Raw genomic sequence first — 16,539 nt, 5'->3', positions numbered from 1 at the left:
CCTACGCAGTTGCCCTACCGCCCTCCCCGTTGTCAGCCTGTCAAATTGCCACTGCAACTTTTTCCTCCTCGCCAATCCCTCCATGGTGGGCACCTTCAAATATTCCCTGACCACCTCCACTATCTCGCTCACTAGACGGTCATGTTCCGCCCTCCTTTCCTTATTCGTACGAACCTTAAATGAGATAATTTCTCCCCTTCAGTGCTTCCCAAAAAATGCCCGCCGACACCTCCCATTCTGATTGTACTCCACATAATCCCCAATCGCCAACCACACCTTATCACAAAAACCTCCATCCGCCAACAACCCCAAGTCAAACCTCCACCCCGGCCTCTGCTCTCGTCCCATACTGAACCGAAAATCCAGCCAGTGGGGTGCATGGTCCAAGATAACTATCCCAGCATGCTCACCCCCTCCACCCCAACCAAAAATTCCCGACTCACTGCAAAGTAATCAATCCTCGAATACACCTTATAGACGTGTGAAAAGAAGGAATATTCCCTTCCCACTGGGTTCTGAAAGCGCCATGGATCCACCATACCCATCCTCTCCATAAACCCCCCCAGCTCCCTTGCACCGTACCCATCGACCTGGGGCTCGATCTATCCACCCTCGGCTCCAGGACACAGTTAAAATCTCCTCCCATGATCAACTGGTACGTGGCCAAATCCGGGATTGCTGCCAGCAACCCCCTCATAAAGCCCACATCATCCCAAATTGGGGCATACACATTTACCAACACTACCGGTGCCCCTTCCAATACCCCACTCACATTCACATATCTCCCACCTGGATCCCTCACCTCCTTCGCACTCATGAATCCCATTTCCTTTGCTCATTAAAATCGCCACACTCCTCGATTTCAAATCAAACCCAGAGTGAAAAACCTGCCCGACCCACCCCTTCCTTAACCTAACCTGGTCCATCACACGGAGGTGTGTCTCCTGCAAAAAGACAACCCTCGCTTTCAAGCTCCTGAGGTGCACAAACACCCACGACCTCTTAACCGGCCCATTCAATTCCCAGACGTTCCACGTTACCAACCTTACCAGAGGCTTGCGCCTCCAATCCTCTGTACCGTCTGTCATCTTCCCCACTGAACTCCTGCCCCTTTAATTCCACTCTGTATCTAGCCCATCCCAGATGGCCCCTTTCTTCGCCCTTGACCATGTCATCTCTCACCCCCTGCTGCGTCGCAGAAACCCCCCCCCCGCTTTTCCCCTTTCCCCCCTCCCCACGGCCACCCCTCTTGGCCTTCTCCCCCACCACCTCACGTCCGTTCACCAGCATAACCTGCTAGCACAGCTGCCCCTGCCCAAAGGCACAACCTAATTACTTCTCCCTCCCTCTCACCCCCCCCTCCCCCCACTCAGCCCCTGCCCAAAGGCACAACCTAATTACTTCTCCCTCCCTCTCACCCCCCCCCCCCTCCCCCCACTCAGCCCCTGCCCAAAGGCACAACCTAATTACTTCTCCCTCCCTCTCACCATCCCCCCCCCCTCCCACCACTCCTCAGCTCAAAGAAGAAGGCCTCCTGCTGGCCATACCCTCCCCCACCCAAACAAGGACTTCTCCTGAACTCCAGGTAGCCTTCTCCAAAAGCAAACAAACAGATGTTAAACACAAACAGTCCCATAAAACAGGAGGTGGGGCAGGGAACATCCATCCCCACAGAAGCTTTTCACCCCTACAACTCCTTACAATCTCAGCATTGAACAGACCCCCCCCCCCCCACACCCCCCCAAAAAGGCAAAAGTCCCCCAATCCCTCCACCCGACCATTATATAGTGCCAGCACCCAGTTTCCCAAGCATTGTCCACGCAGTTCTCCCCCAGTTTATGCTCCTTAATGAAGTCTTTGGCGGCTTCTGGGGTCTCCAAATAATACTCACGGCGTCCGAACGTCACCCATAATTTCGCCGGGTAGAGCAACACAAACCTGATCTGCTGCCGGTACAGCACCTCCTTGGCCTTGTTGAAACCTGCCTGCTGTTTTGCCAACTCGGCTCCGATGTTGTGATAAATCCGGACGTTATTTCCCTCCCAGTTGCAGCCACGCTTCTCCCTGGCCCACAGTGGAATTTTCTCTTTCTCCACAAATTCATGGAGTCTCACGATCACCGCCCGCGCCAGCTCCCCAGATCTAGGCTTTTGCCTCAGAGACCTATGTGCTCGGTCCACTTCAGGTGCCTTATCTAGCACCCCTTCTGCCACCAGACCCGCCAGCATCCTCGAGACGTACCTCGTGGCACTCACACCTGCCACTCCTTCAGGCAGGCCCACTATTCGCAAGTTCTGCCTTCTCGAGGCATTCTCCTGCTCCTCAACCTTTGCCCTCAACGTTTTACAAAGGTCTCCTAGGAGCCCCACCTCAACCTCCAGAACCACCACACGATCGCTGTGGTCAGAGATCACTCCTTCAATCTCCCGAATCTGTGACCGCTGCACCTCCAAACACCTCTCCATCCGCCCCAAAGTACTCTTCAGGGGTGCCACAGCTTCTGCAATGGCCTTTGCATAATCCTCATGCATTTCTTTCCTCTGTTTATGGAATTCCTCCTTGATAAAAGTAATCAGTTCCAGTATCTGGGGCCTTACAGCTTGCCCCTCTCCCCCACCTGCATGCTGGAAGAGACTGTCTGTGAAGCACAAGACTGTTTCAACTCTCCAGCCAAACCTCTCACTGTTTTCTGCCGGGTCCAGTGATCAGAAGACAGACCATTCCAGGGGTAAAATACTCCTCTAACATTCACCTACGCCTTTTCATCAAAATTCCACCCGGATCTGGGTAAAAGGACTCCTTTTTTGTGACTTTGAACAGGTGCAGCCCTTTATGTGACCAATTACTCCATGGTCACAAGCGGAAATCGATTAATAGGATAGATATTGAGGCATATGTTTCCCCAAGTTGGGGAATCGAAAACAAGGGGGCGCAGTTTCAGTATAAAAAGCCAATCATTTAGGAGTGAGATGAGAAGAAATTTCTTCACTCACAAGGTTGCACATCTTTGGAATTCTCTCTGCCAGAAGGGTGCGGACCAAGTATAATGGATAGGAGGTTGGGTGGGGTTCCAACTTAAATAGCACTAACATTGCCTCTCACCACCTATCTGCAAACAGAAAGGTGTTTTCACTTGTTTCCTTCTTCATAAGCAGTTACATTATTTCCCAACCCCTTAGTTTTGGTGTGATCCAATTTTCTATCAATAACTCTACCGAAAATTTGAGATAGGATGAAAAGGGTTAGTTTATTTGCACATAATGAAAACACGAAGAGGATTCTCAAAAAAAACCTCCCATTCAGATAGTAAAGAAAGGGATAGAGAAAATAAAGATTTACAGTAGAGACCACAGAGGAAATATATGTAGGTTCCAGAGTCCAAGAGGATTTCCTTCACTGAGATAGGTGGGCTGAAAGCCAATGCTGGATAATTCACTTTTCCACTGGGGTTGACTTCACACCACAAAATAGGCTTGGTGAGATGAATTAGTCCTGCAGTGCAGGATAAATCAGCACTGAATTTCCAGTAGATGCAGAGTAGATGGGGACAGGTATTTCAACTGGGCAGAGCTTCTTGTTTGCAAAGTTCCAAGTTAGATGGTGAACAGCAGATTGAGCTATGGAGTTCAGCAAGGCAATATCACTTTTTCCACAAGCAGGAGGCCAATGTCACATGACTTCCACCTCTCCTCCAGATCTTAGATAAAGGATGTGCATCCATCATCTGGATTCCAAAGACTGTTAAAAATCTCCACCAGGAGGAATTGAAAGGAAGATTACGGGCCCTTTGTCATCGCAGACAATCCATTCCCTGTTGGCCAACTGGGTTCAATGCAGATGGCCTTTGTATAGGTCACTTTGAATTTGGGCGGTGCAGTGCACAGGTGATTGTTAGTGAAACCTCAGAGATAACAAGGTGCAAATTTTCGTGAAACTACCAGCCAGCTTCTTTCGTTTGGCCGTCACAGACAGACCTAGCTTCAACCATTTTAAAGATCTCTGCTCAGTTAAAAAATGTTAGAAATAGCCATGAGCACCGCTGCCTACGGCCGTGAGGACCCGGGTTCGATCCTGGCCCCGGGTCACTGTCTGTGTGAAGTTTGCACATTCTCCCCGTGTCTGCGTGGGTTTCGCCTCCACAATCCAAAAATTTGCAAGTCAGGTGGATTGGCCATGCTAAATTGCCCCTTAATTAGAGAAAAAAATAATGGAGTACTCTAAATTTATATTAAAGAAAAGAAATAGCCAATAGGATATCTATCTATGGTGGTCTCTCAAGGAATCAAGGGATAAGTACAGTTACAGCCCATGATCACACTGAATGACAGAGCAGGCTTGGCAGGTCATGTAGTCTTCTCCTGATCATATTGTGTTCTGTCTTTAAATGGTAATGACACAGTTCAGACAGAAAGCTTCACACTTAAGTCTTTCTGAAAAATGCATACATGATTGCTTACCTAGTCATGAATTCTTCGAACTTGGAGCTGGTGAGGTTGAGGCTGGACCAATGAGTGTCAGCTACCGGTTTATGCTCAGGAGGCCCCAGGTAGGCTAACAAAGTAGCCATCTTGTCAAACGGTCTTCTCCCTACAGCTTTGTGGTCCCTGAGAACAATACATATTAAATGCAACCTTTGATAAGTTTACAGCTTAAATCAGTGCAAGATTGAAATGCAGTTTATTAAGAATTCAAGAATTAGAAACAGCTCCTGCAATATCGTTTATAGCAAATACTTTACATCATGCACGCTGATGACTATGTGGTGCACCGCACTTCATTAAAACATTTCAATGACAACATGCATCAGGACAAAAATCAAAAAAGTTGTGGTGATTGTCATTTGTGCATATTCCTATAAATTTCTAAAGTTGTAAATTCTGATGTCAGTGTGTATAATTGCAAACATAAACTCATTGTTGTAATTAGTCACCAACCACCGCCCCGCCCCTCCAGCCCCTTAGTAGAGGATCTGCAGTGCCCCAATATGAGAAGGAATTAATTACAACCTGACAAGTTTAGCTAGCCAATTAGAAGTGTGGGCATTTATGTTAAAGGTAGAATTGATTTTAAAAAGGACAAAATGTATGACTTGGTTCTGAGCAACATTTGCATTCTCTGTTTCAATTATTTCCCCTTTTCTATCGAACCCCACTTCACAAAGAGATGACACTTGGGTTGTGCAATGACACAGGAGGCCAGTCTTTCACATCATGTTTTACAACATGCAAGGAAAACAAGGAACTTCATTTATTGCTGAAGACACATCTTGTTGTAGCTTTTCATCGTGCACTTATCAGAACAATCACAGAGAGTGGTGGGTGTGTGGAATCCACTGCCAGCAGAGGTGGTGGAGTCAGAGTCATTAGGGACATTTAAGTGACTCTTAGACAGGCACATGGACAGCAGTAAATTGAAGAGGTGTAGATTAGGTTGATCTTAGATTAGAATAAATGGTTGGCACAAGATCGTGTGCTGAAGGGCCTGTACTGTGCTGTACTGTTCTATGTTCTCATACTAATGTCAGGGGAAGCATCAACTTTATACTGGATGAGGGTGCTGATTGGTTGGCAAATGATGTCTGATTGGTAGAGGCATTGCCATGGAGAGTGCACCAGTTGATGATGACCTACAGTTAATTGCTGAGCATTGTTTGAAATTTAAACCGGGCAGCTTGGCTCTCATTGGACAAGGCATTGAATTGTGGAATGAATCAGTGAATGGTCATCTCTTATTCTGTTTAGCTGAATCAGGTGCAGTGTTCTTTCTGTCTGCAAAGAAAAGGGTCCTGTGTATACATGTGGCTTCCAGTATGCACAAATGTACCACTTTGGAACTGACAGGTTATTCTTTAGCACAGAGGATTATTTCGCAAATGTTGTTCAATTGTAAAATCACATATCTAATGTTGGACACAGTGTTTTGGGTTTTGCAAGCACTGGCTAGTTGGATATGGTCTGGACTTAGCCCGGTCCAAACAGCAGAAGGGACACTTTTAGTCAAAGGAAATTTAGTTTTGCAAACACTTGCTGATCATTCCCTTTCAGCGAGTTTCTTGTGTGCAGAATCAAATTCGATTGGAAAATTTAATTGCAAGAGGAAAAATAGTTTTACACATACCTGTTACTAGAGAGGTACTGCCCAATTTTCTCCTGATTGTTCCACAGTAACCTGTGCAAAGCGAGAACATTCCCATCACTGATGAACGAAAGACTGTGATTAACTGTGTCAGAGGCTGGGCAGTCAGACGCTATGTCCAGAAAAAACCTTCCAAGGGGTTGGGTGAGGACACACAGTTTGGGGTGGGGAAGGAAAGAAGAAAATATGTTGATATATATCGATATATATTGAAACAAACATTACAGTAAAACATACTCAAATGAGAAAACCAACAGACAAATCACTAGCACAGTGAGCTCCCAACCTCACGCTGAGAGTGGGTAAAGATGTATGTGCATGTCATGCAGCAGAAAAAACACACAACAAATTGGTACCAAAGCTTTCCTTCACATGAGCTGCCCAGATTTAATACTACTGCTCGGTTTGCTCTCCTTAATCTTCAACATTCCTCTTTGCCACAGCAAGGTCAGGATAGAGACGGCAACAGTGGAAAGACGTCCACTTTGCCGATAATCTCTCTCAAATATATTCTAAAGCGACTTCCGGGTGCGGCGATGACCAGCTAAGTCGCATGTTTCGGCAGCTCCCGGTGGAACGGACTTTTGGGCTCTTGATAGGAGCCCCAACGGCAATTTTAACGGCTAAAAACACCGTGCGGTAAACCAGAAGGGAATTCCCCCTGGACACGGATGGAAAAAGGAGAGGAAAGTGGCCGGATTGCAGCGGATCCTTTGGAACAGCGGCAAGGAAGGCAAGCAAAAACCAAGATGGCGTCGGAAGGTGGCAGTTTCACATGGGGCCCTGAACAACAAGAGTTCTTGAAATGCTGTGTGGAAGAGATAAAAAAGGAAATGAAGAAAGAGCTGTTGGCCCCGATACTACAGGCGATCGAAGGGCTAAAGGAGGAACAGAAGACCCAGGAGCGGGAGCTACGGGTCGTGAAGGCGAAGGCAGCCGAGAATGAGGACGATATACAGGGCCTGGTGGTGAAGACGGAGATACAGGAGGCACATCAGAAAAGATGTGTGGAGAGGTTGGAGGCACTGGAAAACAACGCAAGGAGGAACAACCTGAGGATTCTTGGTCTTCCTGAAGGTGTGGAGGGTGTGGACGTCGGGGCATATGTGAGCACGATGCTGCACTCGTTAATGGGAGCGGAGGCCCCGGCGGGTCCGTTGGAGGTGGAGGGAGCATACCGAGTTATGGCGCGAGGACCGAGAGCAGGAGAAACTCCCAGAGCCATAGTGGTGAGATTCCTCCGTTTTAAGGATAGAGAAATGGTCCTTAGATGGGCGAAGAAAACTCGGAGCAGTAAATGGGAGAACGCGGTGATCCGCGTTTATCAAGACTGGAGTGCGGAGGTGGCGAGAAGGAGGGCGAGCTTTAATCGGGCCAAGGCGGTGCTTCATAAAAGGAAGATAAAATTTGGAATGCTGCAACCGGCAAGACTGTGGGTCACATATCAAGGGAGGCACCACTACTTTGAGACGGCGGATGAAGCGTGGACTTTTATTGTAGAAGAAAAACTGGAATACATATATAGATATAGAACATACAGTGCAGAAGGAGGCCATTCGGCCCATCGAGTCTGCACCGACCCACATTAATCCCTCACTTCCACCCAATAACCCCTCCCAACCCTTATGGACACTACGGGTAATTTAGCATGGACAATCCACCTAACCTGCACGTCTTTGGACTGTGGGAGGAAACCGGAGCACCCGGAGGAAACCCACGCGGACACGGGGAGAACGTGCAAACTCCGCACAGACAGTGACCCAGCGGGGAATCGAACCTGGGACCCTGGCGCTGTGAAGCCACAGTGCTAATCACTTGTGCTACCGTGCTGCCCTGAATGAGTGGATTATTAAAAAGAACGTTTGGACAAAGTGGTGGGGCGAATGTGGGGGGCGAAGAGGGGTTTTATGTTCTAATCCTGCGGTGTGGTAACTTTTCTCTCTCCCACAGGGGGTGATGGGGGGAGGTGGGGAGGGAGAGGAGATGGGGCATTGGCCAGGGGGGGGCGGGGCCAAGGGAGAAGCGCGGGCTTGGCTCCCGCGCTATGATAATTATGGCGGGAATAGAGAAGCAGGAAGGAGGGGGCGTCGCACGGTGCGAGCCGTGGTCACGGGGGGAAGCCGAGGTCAGCCAGAGTTTGCTGACTTCTGGAAGCAACATGGGGGGAGTAATTACGCTAGCGGGGGGTCTAGTGGGGGGGGCAGGAGGGGGGAATTACTGGGTTGCTGCTGCTGGGGAAAGGGGGGAGCGGGTACGGGAGAGGATGGGCGGGGGGGCACCGCCTGGGGGAGATACAGCTGCGTGGGAACTGGTGAGAAGCTGGAAAAAGATGATGGCTAATCGGCAAGGGGGGGGGGTGGGAAGCCCCCCAACTCGGCTGATCACGTGGAACGTGAGAGGGCTCAACGGGCCGATAAAGAGGGCACGGGTACTCGCACACCTTAAGAAACTTAAAGCAGATGTGGTTATGTTACAGGAAACGCACCTGAAACTGACAGACCAGGTTAGGCTGCGCAAAGGATGGGTGGGGCAGGTGTTCCATTCGGGGCTAGATGCGAAAAACAGGGGGGTGGCTATATTAGTGGGGAAGCGGGTAATGTTCGAGGCAAAGACTATAGTGGCGGATAACGGGGGCAGATACGTGATGGTGAGTGGCAAACTACAGGGAGCGACGGTGGTTTTGGTAAACGTGTATGCCCCGAATTGGGATGATGCCAATTTTATGAGGCGGATGCTAGGACGCATTCCGGACCTAGAGACGGGAAAGCTGATAATGGGGGGAGACTTTAACACGGTGTTGGAACCAGGGCTGGATAGGCCGAAGTCCAGGACTGGAAGGAGGCCGGCAGCAGCCAAGGTGCTTAAAGATTTTATGGAGCAGATGGGAGGTGTGGACCCGTGGAGATTCAGTAGACCTAGGAGTAAGGAGTTCTCGTTTTTCTCCTATGTCCATAAAGTCTATTCGCGCATAGACTTTTTTGTGCTGGGTAGGGCATTGATCCCGAAGGTGAGGGGAACGGAGTATACGGCTATAGCCATTTCGGATCACGCCCCACACTGGGTGGACTTGGAGATAGGGGAGGAAACAGGAGGGCGCCCACCCTGGAGAATGGACATGGGACTAATGGCGGATGAGGGGGTGTGTCTAAGGGTGAGGGGATGTATTGAAAAGTACTTGGAACTCAATGACAATGGGGAGGTCCAGGTGGGAGTGGTCTGGGAGGCGTTGAAGGCGGTGGTTAGAGGGGAGCTGATATCAATAAGGGCACATAAAGGGAAGCAGGAGAGTAAGGAACGGGAGCGGTTGCTGCAAGAACTTTTGAGGGTGGACAGACAATATGCGGAAGCACCGGAGGAGGGATTGTACAGGGAAAGGCAAAGGCTGCATGTGGAATTTGACTTGCTGACTACAAGCACTGCAGAGGCACAATGGAGGAAGGCACAGGGTGTACAGTATGAATATGGGGAGAAGGCGAGCAGATTGCTGGCACACCAATTGAGGAAAAGGGGGGCAGCGAGGGAAATAGGGGGAGTGAGGGACGAGGAAGGAGAGATGGAGCGGGGAGCGGAGAGAGTGAATGAAGTGTTCAAGACATTTTATAAAAAATTATATGAAGCTCAACCCCCGGATGGGAGGGAGAGAATGATGGACTTTTTGGATCGGCTGGAAATTCCCAAGGTGAAAGAGCAGGAAAGGGTGGGACTGGGAGCACAGATCGAGGTAGAAGAAGTGGTGAAAGGAATTAGGAGCATGCAGACGGGAAAGGCCCCGGGACCGGACAGATTCCCAGTCGAATTCTATAGAAAATATTTGGACTTGCTCGCCCCGGTACTGACGAGGACCTTTAATGAGGCAAAGGAAAGGGGACAACTGCCCCCGACTATGTCTGAAGCAACGATATCGCTTCTCTTAAAGAAGGAAAAGGACCCGCTACAATGCGGGTCTTACAGACCAATTTCCCTCCTAAATGTGGATGCCAAGGTCCTGGCCAAGGTAATGGCAATGAGAATAGAGGAATGTGTCCCGGGGGTGGTTCACGAGGACCAAACTGGGTTTGTGAAGGGGAGACAGCTGAACACGAATATACGGAGGCTGTTAGGGGTAATGATGATGGCCCCACCAGAGGGTGAAACAGAGATAGTAGTGGCGATGGATGCCAAGAAAGCATTTGGTAGAGTGGAATGGGATTATTTGTGGGAGGTGTTGAGGAGATTTGGTTTTGGAGAGGGGTATGTTAGATGGGTGCAGCTACTGTATAGGGCCCCAGTGGAGAGTGTGGTCACGAATGGACGGGGATCGGCATATTTTCGGCTCCATAGAGGGACAAGGCAGGGATGCCCTCTGTCCCCATTACTGTTTGCACTGGCGATTGAGCCCCTGGCGATAGCGCTGAGGGGTTCCAAGAAGTGGAGGGGAGTACTTAGGGGAGGAGAAGAACACCGGGTATCTTTGTATGGGGACGATTTGCTACTATATGTGGCGGATCCGGCGGAGGGGATGCCAGAAATAATGCGGATACTTGGGGAGTTTGGGGATTTTTCAGGGTATAAATTGAACATGGGGAAGAGTGAGCTGTTTGTGGTGCATCCAGGGGAGCAGAGTAGAGAAATAGAGGACCTACCGTTGACGAAGGTAACAAGAGACTTTCGTTACCTGGGGATCCAGATAGCTAAGAATTGGGGCACATTGCACAGGTTAAATTTAACGCGGTTGGTGGAACAGATGGAGGAAGATTTCAAGAGATGGGATATGGTAGCCCTGTCAATGGCAGGGAGGGTGCAGGCGGTTAAGATGGTGGTCCTCCCGAGATTCCTCTTTGTGTTTCAGTGCCTCCCGGTGGTGATCACGAAGGCTTTTTTTAAAAGGATTGAAAAGAGCATCATGGGTTTTGTTTGGGCCGGGAAGACCCCGAGAGTGAGGAAGGGATTCTTACAGCGTAGTCGGGATAGGGGGGGGCTGGCACTACCGAGCCTAAGTGAGTACCATTGGGCCGCTAATATTTCAATGGTGAGTAAGTGGATGGGAGAGGAGGAGGGAGCGGCGTGGAAGAGATTAGAGAGGGCGTCCTGTAGGGGGACTAGCCTGCAGGCTATGGTGACAGCCCCATTGCCGTTCTCACCGAGGAACTACACCACAAGCCCGGTGGTGGTAGCTACACTGAAGATTTGGGGACAGTGGAGACGGCACAGGGGAAAGACTGGAGCCTTGGGGGGGTCCCCGATAAGAAACAACCACAGGTTTGCCCCGGGGGGAATGGATGGGGGATATGGAATGTGGCAAAGAGCAGGAATAACGCAACTGAAAGATCTATTTGTGGATGGGAAGTTCGCGAGTCTGGGAGCGCTGACCGAGAAATATGGGTTGCCCCAAGGGAATGCATTCAGGTATATGCAACTGAGGGCTTTTGCGAGGCAACAGGTGAGGGAATTTCCGCAGCTCCCGACACAAGAGGTGCAGGACAGAGTGATCTCAAAGACATGGGTGGGGGATGGTAAGGTGTCAGATATATATAGGGAAATGAGGGACGAAGGGGAGACTATGGTAGATGAACTAAAAGGGAAATGGGAAGAAGAGCTGGGGGAAGAGATCGAGGAGGGGCTGTGGGCGGATGCCCTAAGTAGGGTAAACTCGTCGTCCTCGTGTGCCAGGCTAAGCCTGATTCAGTTTAAGGTATTACACAGGGCGCATATGACTGGAGCGCGGCTCAGTAAATTTTTTGGGGTGGAGGATAGGTGTGCGAGGTGCTCGAGAAGCCCAGCGAATCATACCCATATGTTTTGGGCATGCCCGGCACTGTGGGGGTTTTGGATGGGGGTGACAAAGGTGCTTTCAAAAGTAGTGGGGGTCCGGGTCGAACCAAGCTGGGGGTTGGCTATATTTGGGGTTGTACAAGAGCCGGGAGTGCAGGAGGCGAGAGAGGCCGATGTTTTGGCCTTTGCGTCCCTAGTAGCCCGGCGCAGGATATTGCTAATGTGGAAAGAAGCCAAGCCCCCGGGGGTGGAGACCTGGATAAATGACATGGCGGGGTTTATAAAGCTAGAGCGGATTAAGTTCGTCCTAAGGGGGTCGGCTCAAGGGTTCACCAGGCGGTGGCAACCGTTCGTCGAATACCTTGCGGATAGATAGATGGAAGGGGAAAAAGAAGGCAGCAGCAGCAGACCAGGATTTTGGGGGGGGGGGGGGGGGGGGGGGGGAGAGGGGGGGGGTGTAACTTGTGACAAGGCAGTTGCCAATTAGGGCTAGTTTTCATTTTTGTTATTTAATATTTATTCATTTTTTGTTTTTTGTTTATATAAAATAGGTCATTGTTATTGGTGCTGTTATAATATTGTGTAAAGGATGCACAATGTACTGTGTTGGTTGACCAAAAATTTTCAATAAAATATTTATTTTAAAAAAAATATATATTCTAAAGCTTCACAAATCCAGTTCATGATTTTCCCCTGTGGCTCTCATCAAATTCCAATGTAATTTCAGGACTTTTTGAGGTGGAGTTTCAAAGTTTGCGCCTTCTTATTTTCCTACAGCCTGATGTACAGGGCTGCTTGAAAGCAACCAATGGATTTGCTGTGTTTGCTTTTGGCACATTCCATGTGTAATAAGAAGTTCTAAAATTGCTGTGTAATAAAATAAATTAATTGAAACATGCAACTTCACTTAATTTTCTTTATAAATTTAGAGTACCCAATTCATTTTTTTCAATTAAGGGGCAATTTAGCATGGCCAATCCACCTACCCTGCACATCTTTGGGTTGTGGGGTGAAACCCACGCAACCACGGGGAGAATGTGCAAACTCCACATGGACAGTGTCCCAGAGCCGTGATTGAACCTGGGACCTCAGCGCCGTGAGGCAGCAATGCTAACCACTGCGCCACCGTGCTGCCAATTAATTTTCTTATTTAAGCAATTGAAGGTTTAAATTTGGAAACAATATGTAACATTGATCATTGAAATATAACTATCAAAAGTTTCTTAACATAGAACGCTAACTCAAATAACAATTTGGTCATAGAAGCAAAGAAAAAACAGGAAAGACCATCCGAGGAAAAAGGCTCTCACTGTCCACCCTATCCAATCCTCTGATCATCTTGTATGCCTCAATTAAGTCACTTCTTAAACTTCGTCTCTCTAACGAAAACAGCCTCAAGTCATCGAGGGCCGAAGGGCCTGTAATGCGCTGTAATGTTCTATGTTCTAACACATTTTCCATTTGCAAAGCACTGACTTACTTACAGCACAGAAACAGTCCACTCTTCCCACAGGTCATGGTGGTGTTTATGCTGCAAATGAGCTTCCTCCCTCATCTTCTCACCCCATCGTAATATCCTTCTCTTCGTTTCTCCCTCTTACACTTATCTAGATACACTTAACTAGTTTCCCGTAGAGTCCATCCATGGAACTCACCATGTGATAGCAAGTTCTACATTTGCTTATTTTTAAACTGTGTCCCCTACTTCTCAGCACTGGAGAGGAGTCATACAGACTCGAAACATTAACTTTTCTCTCTCCACAGATGCTGCCTGACATGCTGAGTTTATCCAGCATTTTCTGTTTGTATTTCAGATTTCCAACATTTGCAGTAATTTGCTTTTATTTTCCTGGTTCCGGTCTCTCCCACCAGGAGAAACATCCTCTCAGCATCCACTATTAATTCCACTCAGGATACAATATGTTTCAACAAGATCACTTCTCATTCCAAACTCATCGATGGTTTGCAACACCTTGCATTGTGAAGAGATCGCTGCCTACAAGACCTCAACCTCAGCAGCGAAGATCCACAAATCTCTCATACCTCCCTGTTATTTTTAATTCTTTCTTTATCCCCCTACCGTATGTTTGTTCGTGTGTTTGGGTGGAGGGTGGGATGGGGTTTTGGGAAGGTAGACTAGTAGACCATTGTTCCATTATTTCCATTATATGTTCATCTTTTACTCTTGTTATAAATAAAGAGTTTGTTAATGTTTTACTTATAAACCTGGTTCCTGTAACTCATTGGAGCAGTCAAGGGTTAAAAATCAAGGGTTAAAGATCTCAGAAAAATACATTAACTATTGGTTAATTCACTCATGTTGCGACTCTGGTGTCTGTGGGGCTGGAACTGACCGTACACTCGCCCAGGGTGTCGTAACAACAGACAACAAACAGGCACTTGGGAGTTCATTCCCAGGACAAGACTAAGAGCTCTTCCTTAAATAAACCCTCAGGGTCACAGTGTAATCACCAGAGCTCTGAATAAGAGACACACAGCCAGTAAACCGAGGAATAGGCTCGGTGCAGAAAATAGGTTGGAGGAAGAAAGACCATGCTTCGAAACATTGCTTCGTAGTTGAGATTCATGAAGTTTCTCAACACAATAAGGACATTCCTGAAAACTAAACTATTACAACTGGGTAGACAGGGCACAAATTTTGGCCAGTTCTATGCAGGATTACACTCTCAGCAGAAACATGGAAACATTTTTTCCATACAAACATTTTTTCAGCAAGCTCTGGAATTCATTAATTACCTGCGGGCGGCATCAAAGTTGTTTTTAACAAAGTCATTGAATGGCCTCATGTGTTCTTCTTTTGTAAACAGGACGTGATTTGCAATACTTTGTAGAATCTGGGAAAACAGAATTTGTACACAATGAAGACAAATTCACCCCAATTTACCTTAAGTAGATGCATCTGGTCACATGCTTGGATGACGTGAATAGACTTCGAATGAACCTATGTCTAAGCATACTGGTAACATCCTGCACTCCCAAGGTTTAGTATGGTATGGGGTGCATACATCTTAGCAATGCACTACTAACAGCTCTAATTAGGATCCTCACATTTCTTTTCTTTTTACATTCGTCCTTAACCACCTCAAGAGAAATTTGCCATTCTTGCTGTTCAGTGTCAAAGCAAGTTGAGGAACTTAACCACAAGAAATAAATGTAGCTTCAACCATATCACTGTTGAAGAAGAGACCCCTTTCGTGTCAAACATCTGGGCAAGCAGAGAATGGATCAACTCTTTGAACACTCAGTATTATCATTTTTCAACTACTAAATATTATTTACATATCTGGTGATTATACTTGAGTCTCATTACAGTCCTCAAGGTCACTCTTTACAAAAGTGAACACACCTCTCCACGGGGCAATTTTTGTGATGAGTACCAAAAGTGACAAGTAACTGAATGAATCATGAGCAGGGATGGAAACAAAGGCACAAGCAGAATAATGTAGACAGACAAATGACCACCTTTCCATTCTATGTTGGACAGGCCAGTTGATCTTGATGAGTGAAGCTCCATCATAGCCACAACTGATCCTGCACTCCACTTTGGTGCATTTGTCCTATGCGTTGGGATCTCAGAACAGCCATCAAAAGTGAGAACCATGGCCCATTTTTCCAGAGTTCTGATGAAAGGTCACTGACCACATTAGTTCAGTTTCACATTCCAGCATTTTCTTTTTTTACTGCTGAATTTTATTTCCCTGGCTCGGGCAATGTGGACAATTGCAGCACCCTGATCATTGTCCCAATTGATTTTGAAATATTCAGCACATGGCAGGTTAAGTAGAGAACCTTTTTAGTTTGTATGCCTCAGCTACTCACGGGAAGAAATTGATTAGCTCTCTTGTTGGGCCCAGAAATATTCACTTGCACGTTAAGACTTTTACCTTGGACATCAACTTTAATCCCCGCTCAATTCTAGGTGGAGGTTTCTTATCAAGGATCCCTGCTTCATAGGGAGATACTATAGCCGGATTGATGAACCTTAAGAACATAGCACTTCCCACTGCACCAATACTGTTCTGGGGAAAACGCTGGCTGACAACCTGCAGAAAGAAAAAGCAGAAACAAAAGCAGTATGTTATGCAACACTGCAACTTAAAATAATTAAAAAGCCCTTTTGAAGAGCTGGAATGGTTAACATTCAGTTTGTTGGTCTGTACAGGTTAAGACTAATTCTCAAACTACATATACACATATTATATATTAAAAAGACCATCGTTACAAGTGCCACAGATAGAATTTGGATTGCTCCCAGACCCCTCCACAACATAATAGTGTGGTGTGGGCGAAGAAACAAAATACAGAAAACCGCATAATTACTTTTTTTTTAAAAAAAGACAAAGTCTTAAGAATCAGTTCAAGTATGAGATAATTCAGAGATAAAATATCAGGAGCATGAAGTACTTCTCTGAAGAGTCAGGCCACATCTGTAAATGAACACATTTTTGTTCGCAATCTAGTCTAAATGTTCAGAAAAATAGATGGGTTACTGCCCAAGATCACTGGGAGCCAATGCTCTGGCAACACCATTCAAGAGTTTGCTTAAATTGCTAAATTATTTTTCCAGAGAGCGCAGGACATAACAGTTGTATGGAAGGTAGGTGGAGCAGGGTGAAAAGAAGAGAAAGTTGA

The 16,539-nt window shown here is 47.3% G+C and overlaps 1 protein-coding gene across 6 annotated transcripts in view; it reads right to left on the bottom strand.

The window, feature by feature from the left end:
* The window catches only part of nf1a (neurofibromin 1a), a 372,455-nt gene that overhangs the window by 167,261 nt on the left and 188,655 nt on the right, over nt 1-16,539 (bottom strand). For all 6 annotated transcript variants that reach the window (XM_072469815.1, XM_072469810.1, XM_072469812.1 and 3 more), the window contains 4 exons: nt 15,792-15,950; nt 14,644-14,741; nt 6,118-6,264; nt 4,458-4,604 (listed from right to left, as the gene is read on the bottom strand). In XM_072469815.1, coding sequence (XP_072325916.1) covers nt 4,458-4,604; nt 6,118-6,264; nt 14,644-14,741; nt 15,792-15,950 — 551 coding nt within the window. The remainder of the gene's footprint in view (nt 1-4,457; nt 4,605-6,117; nt 6,265-14,643; nt 14,742-15,791; nt 15,951-16,539) is intronic.

The sequence above is a fragment of the Scyliorhinus torazame genome, chromosome 12 (genome assembly GCF_047496885.1).
Source record: "Scyliorhinus torazame isolate Kashiwa2021f chromosome 12, sScyTor2.1, whole genome shotgun sequence".
Classification (NCBI taxonomy): domain Eukaryota; kingdom Metazoa; phylum Chordata; class Chondrichthyes; order Carcharhiniformes; family Scyliorhinidae; genus Scyliorhinus; species Scyliorhinus torazame.
This window is presented reverse-complemented; position numbering and strand designations above follow the sequence as displayed.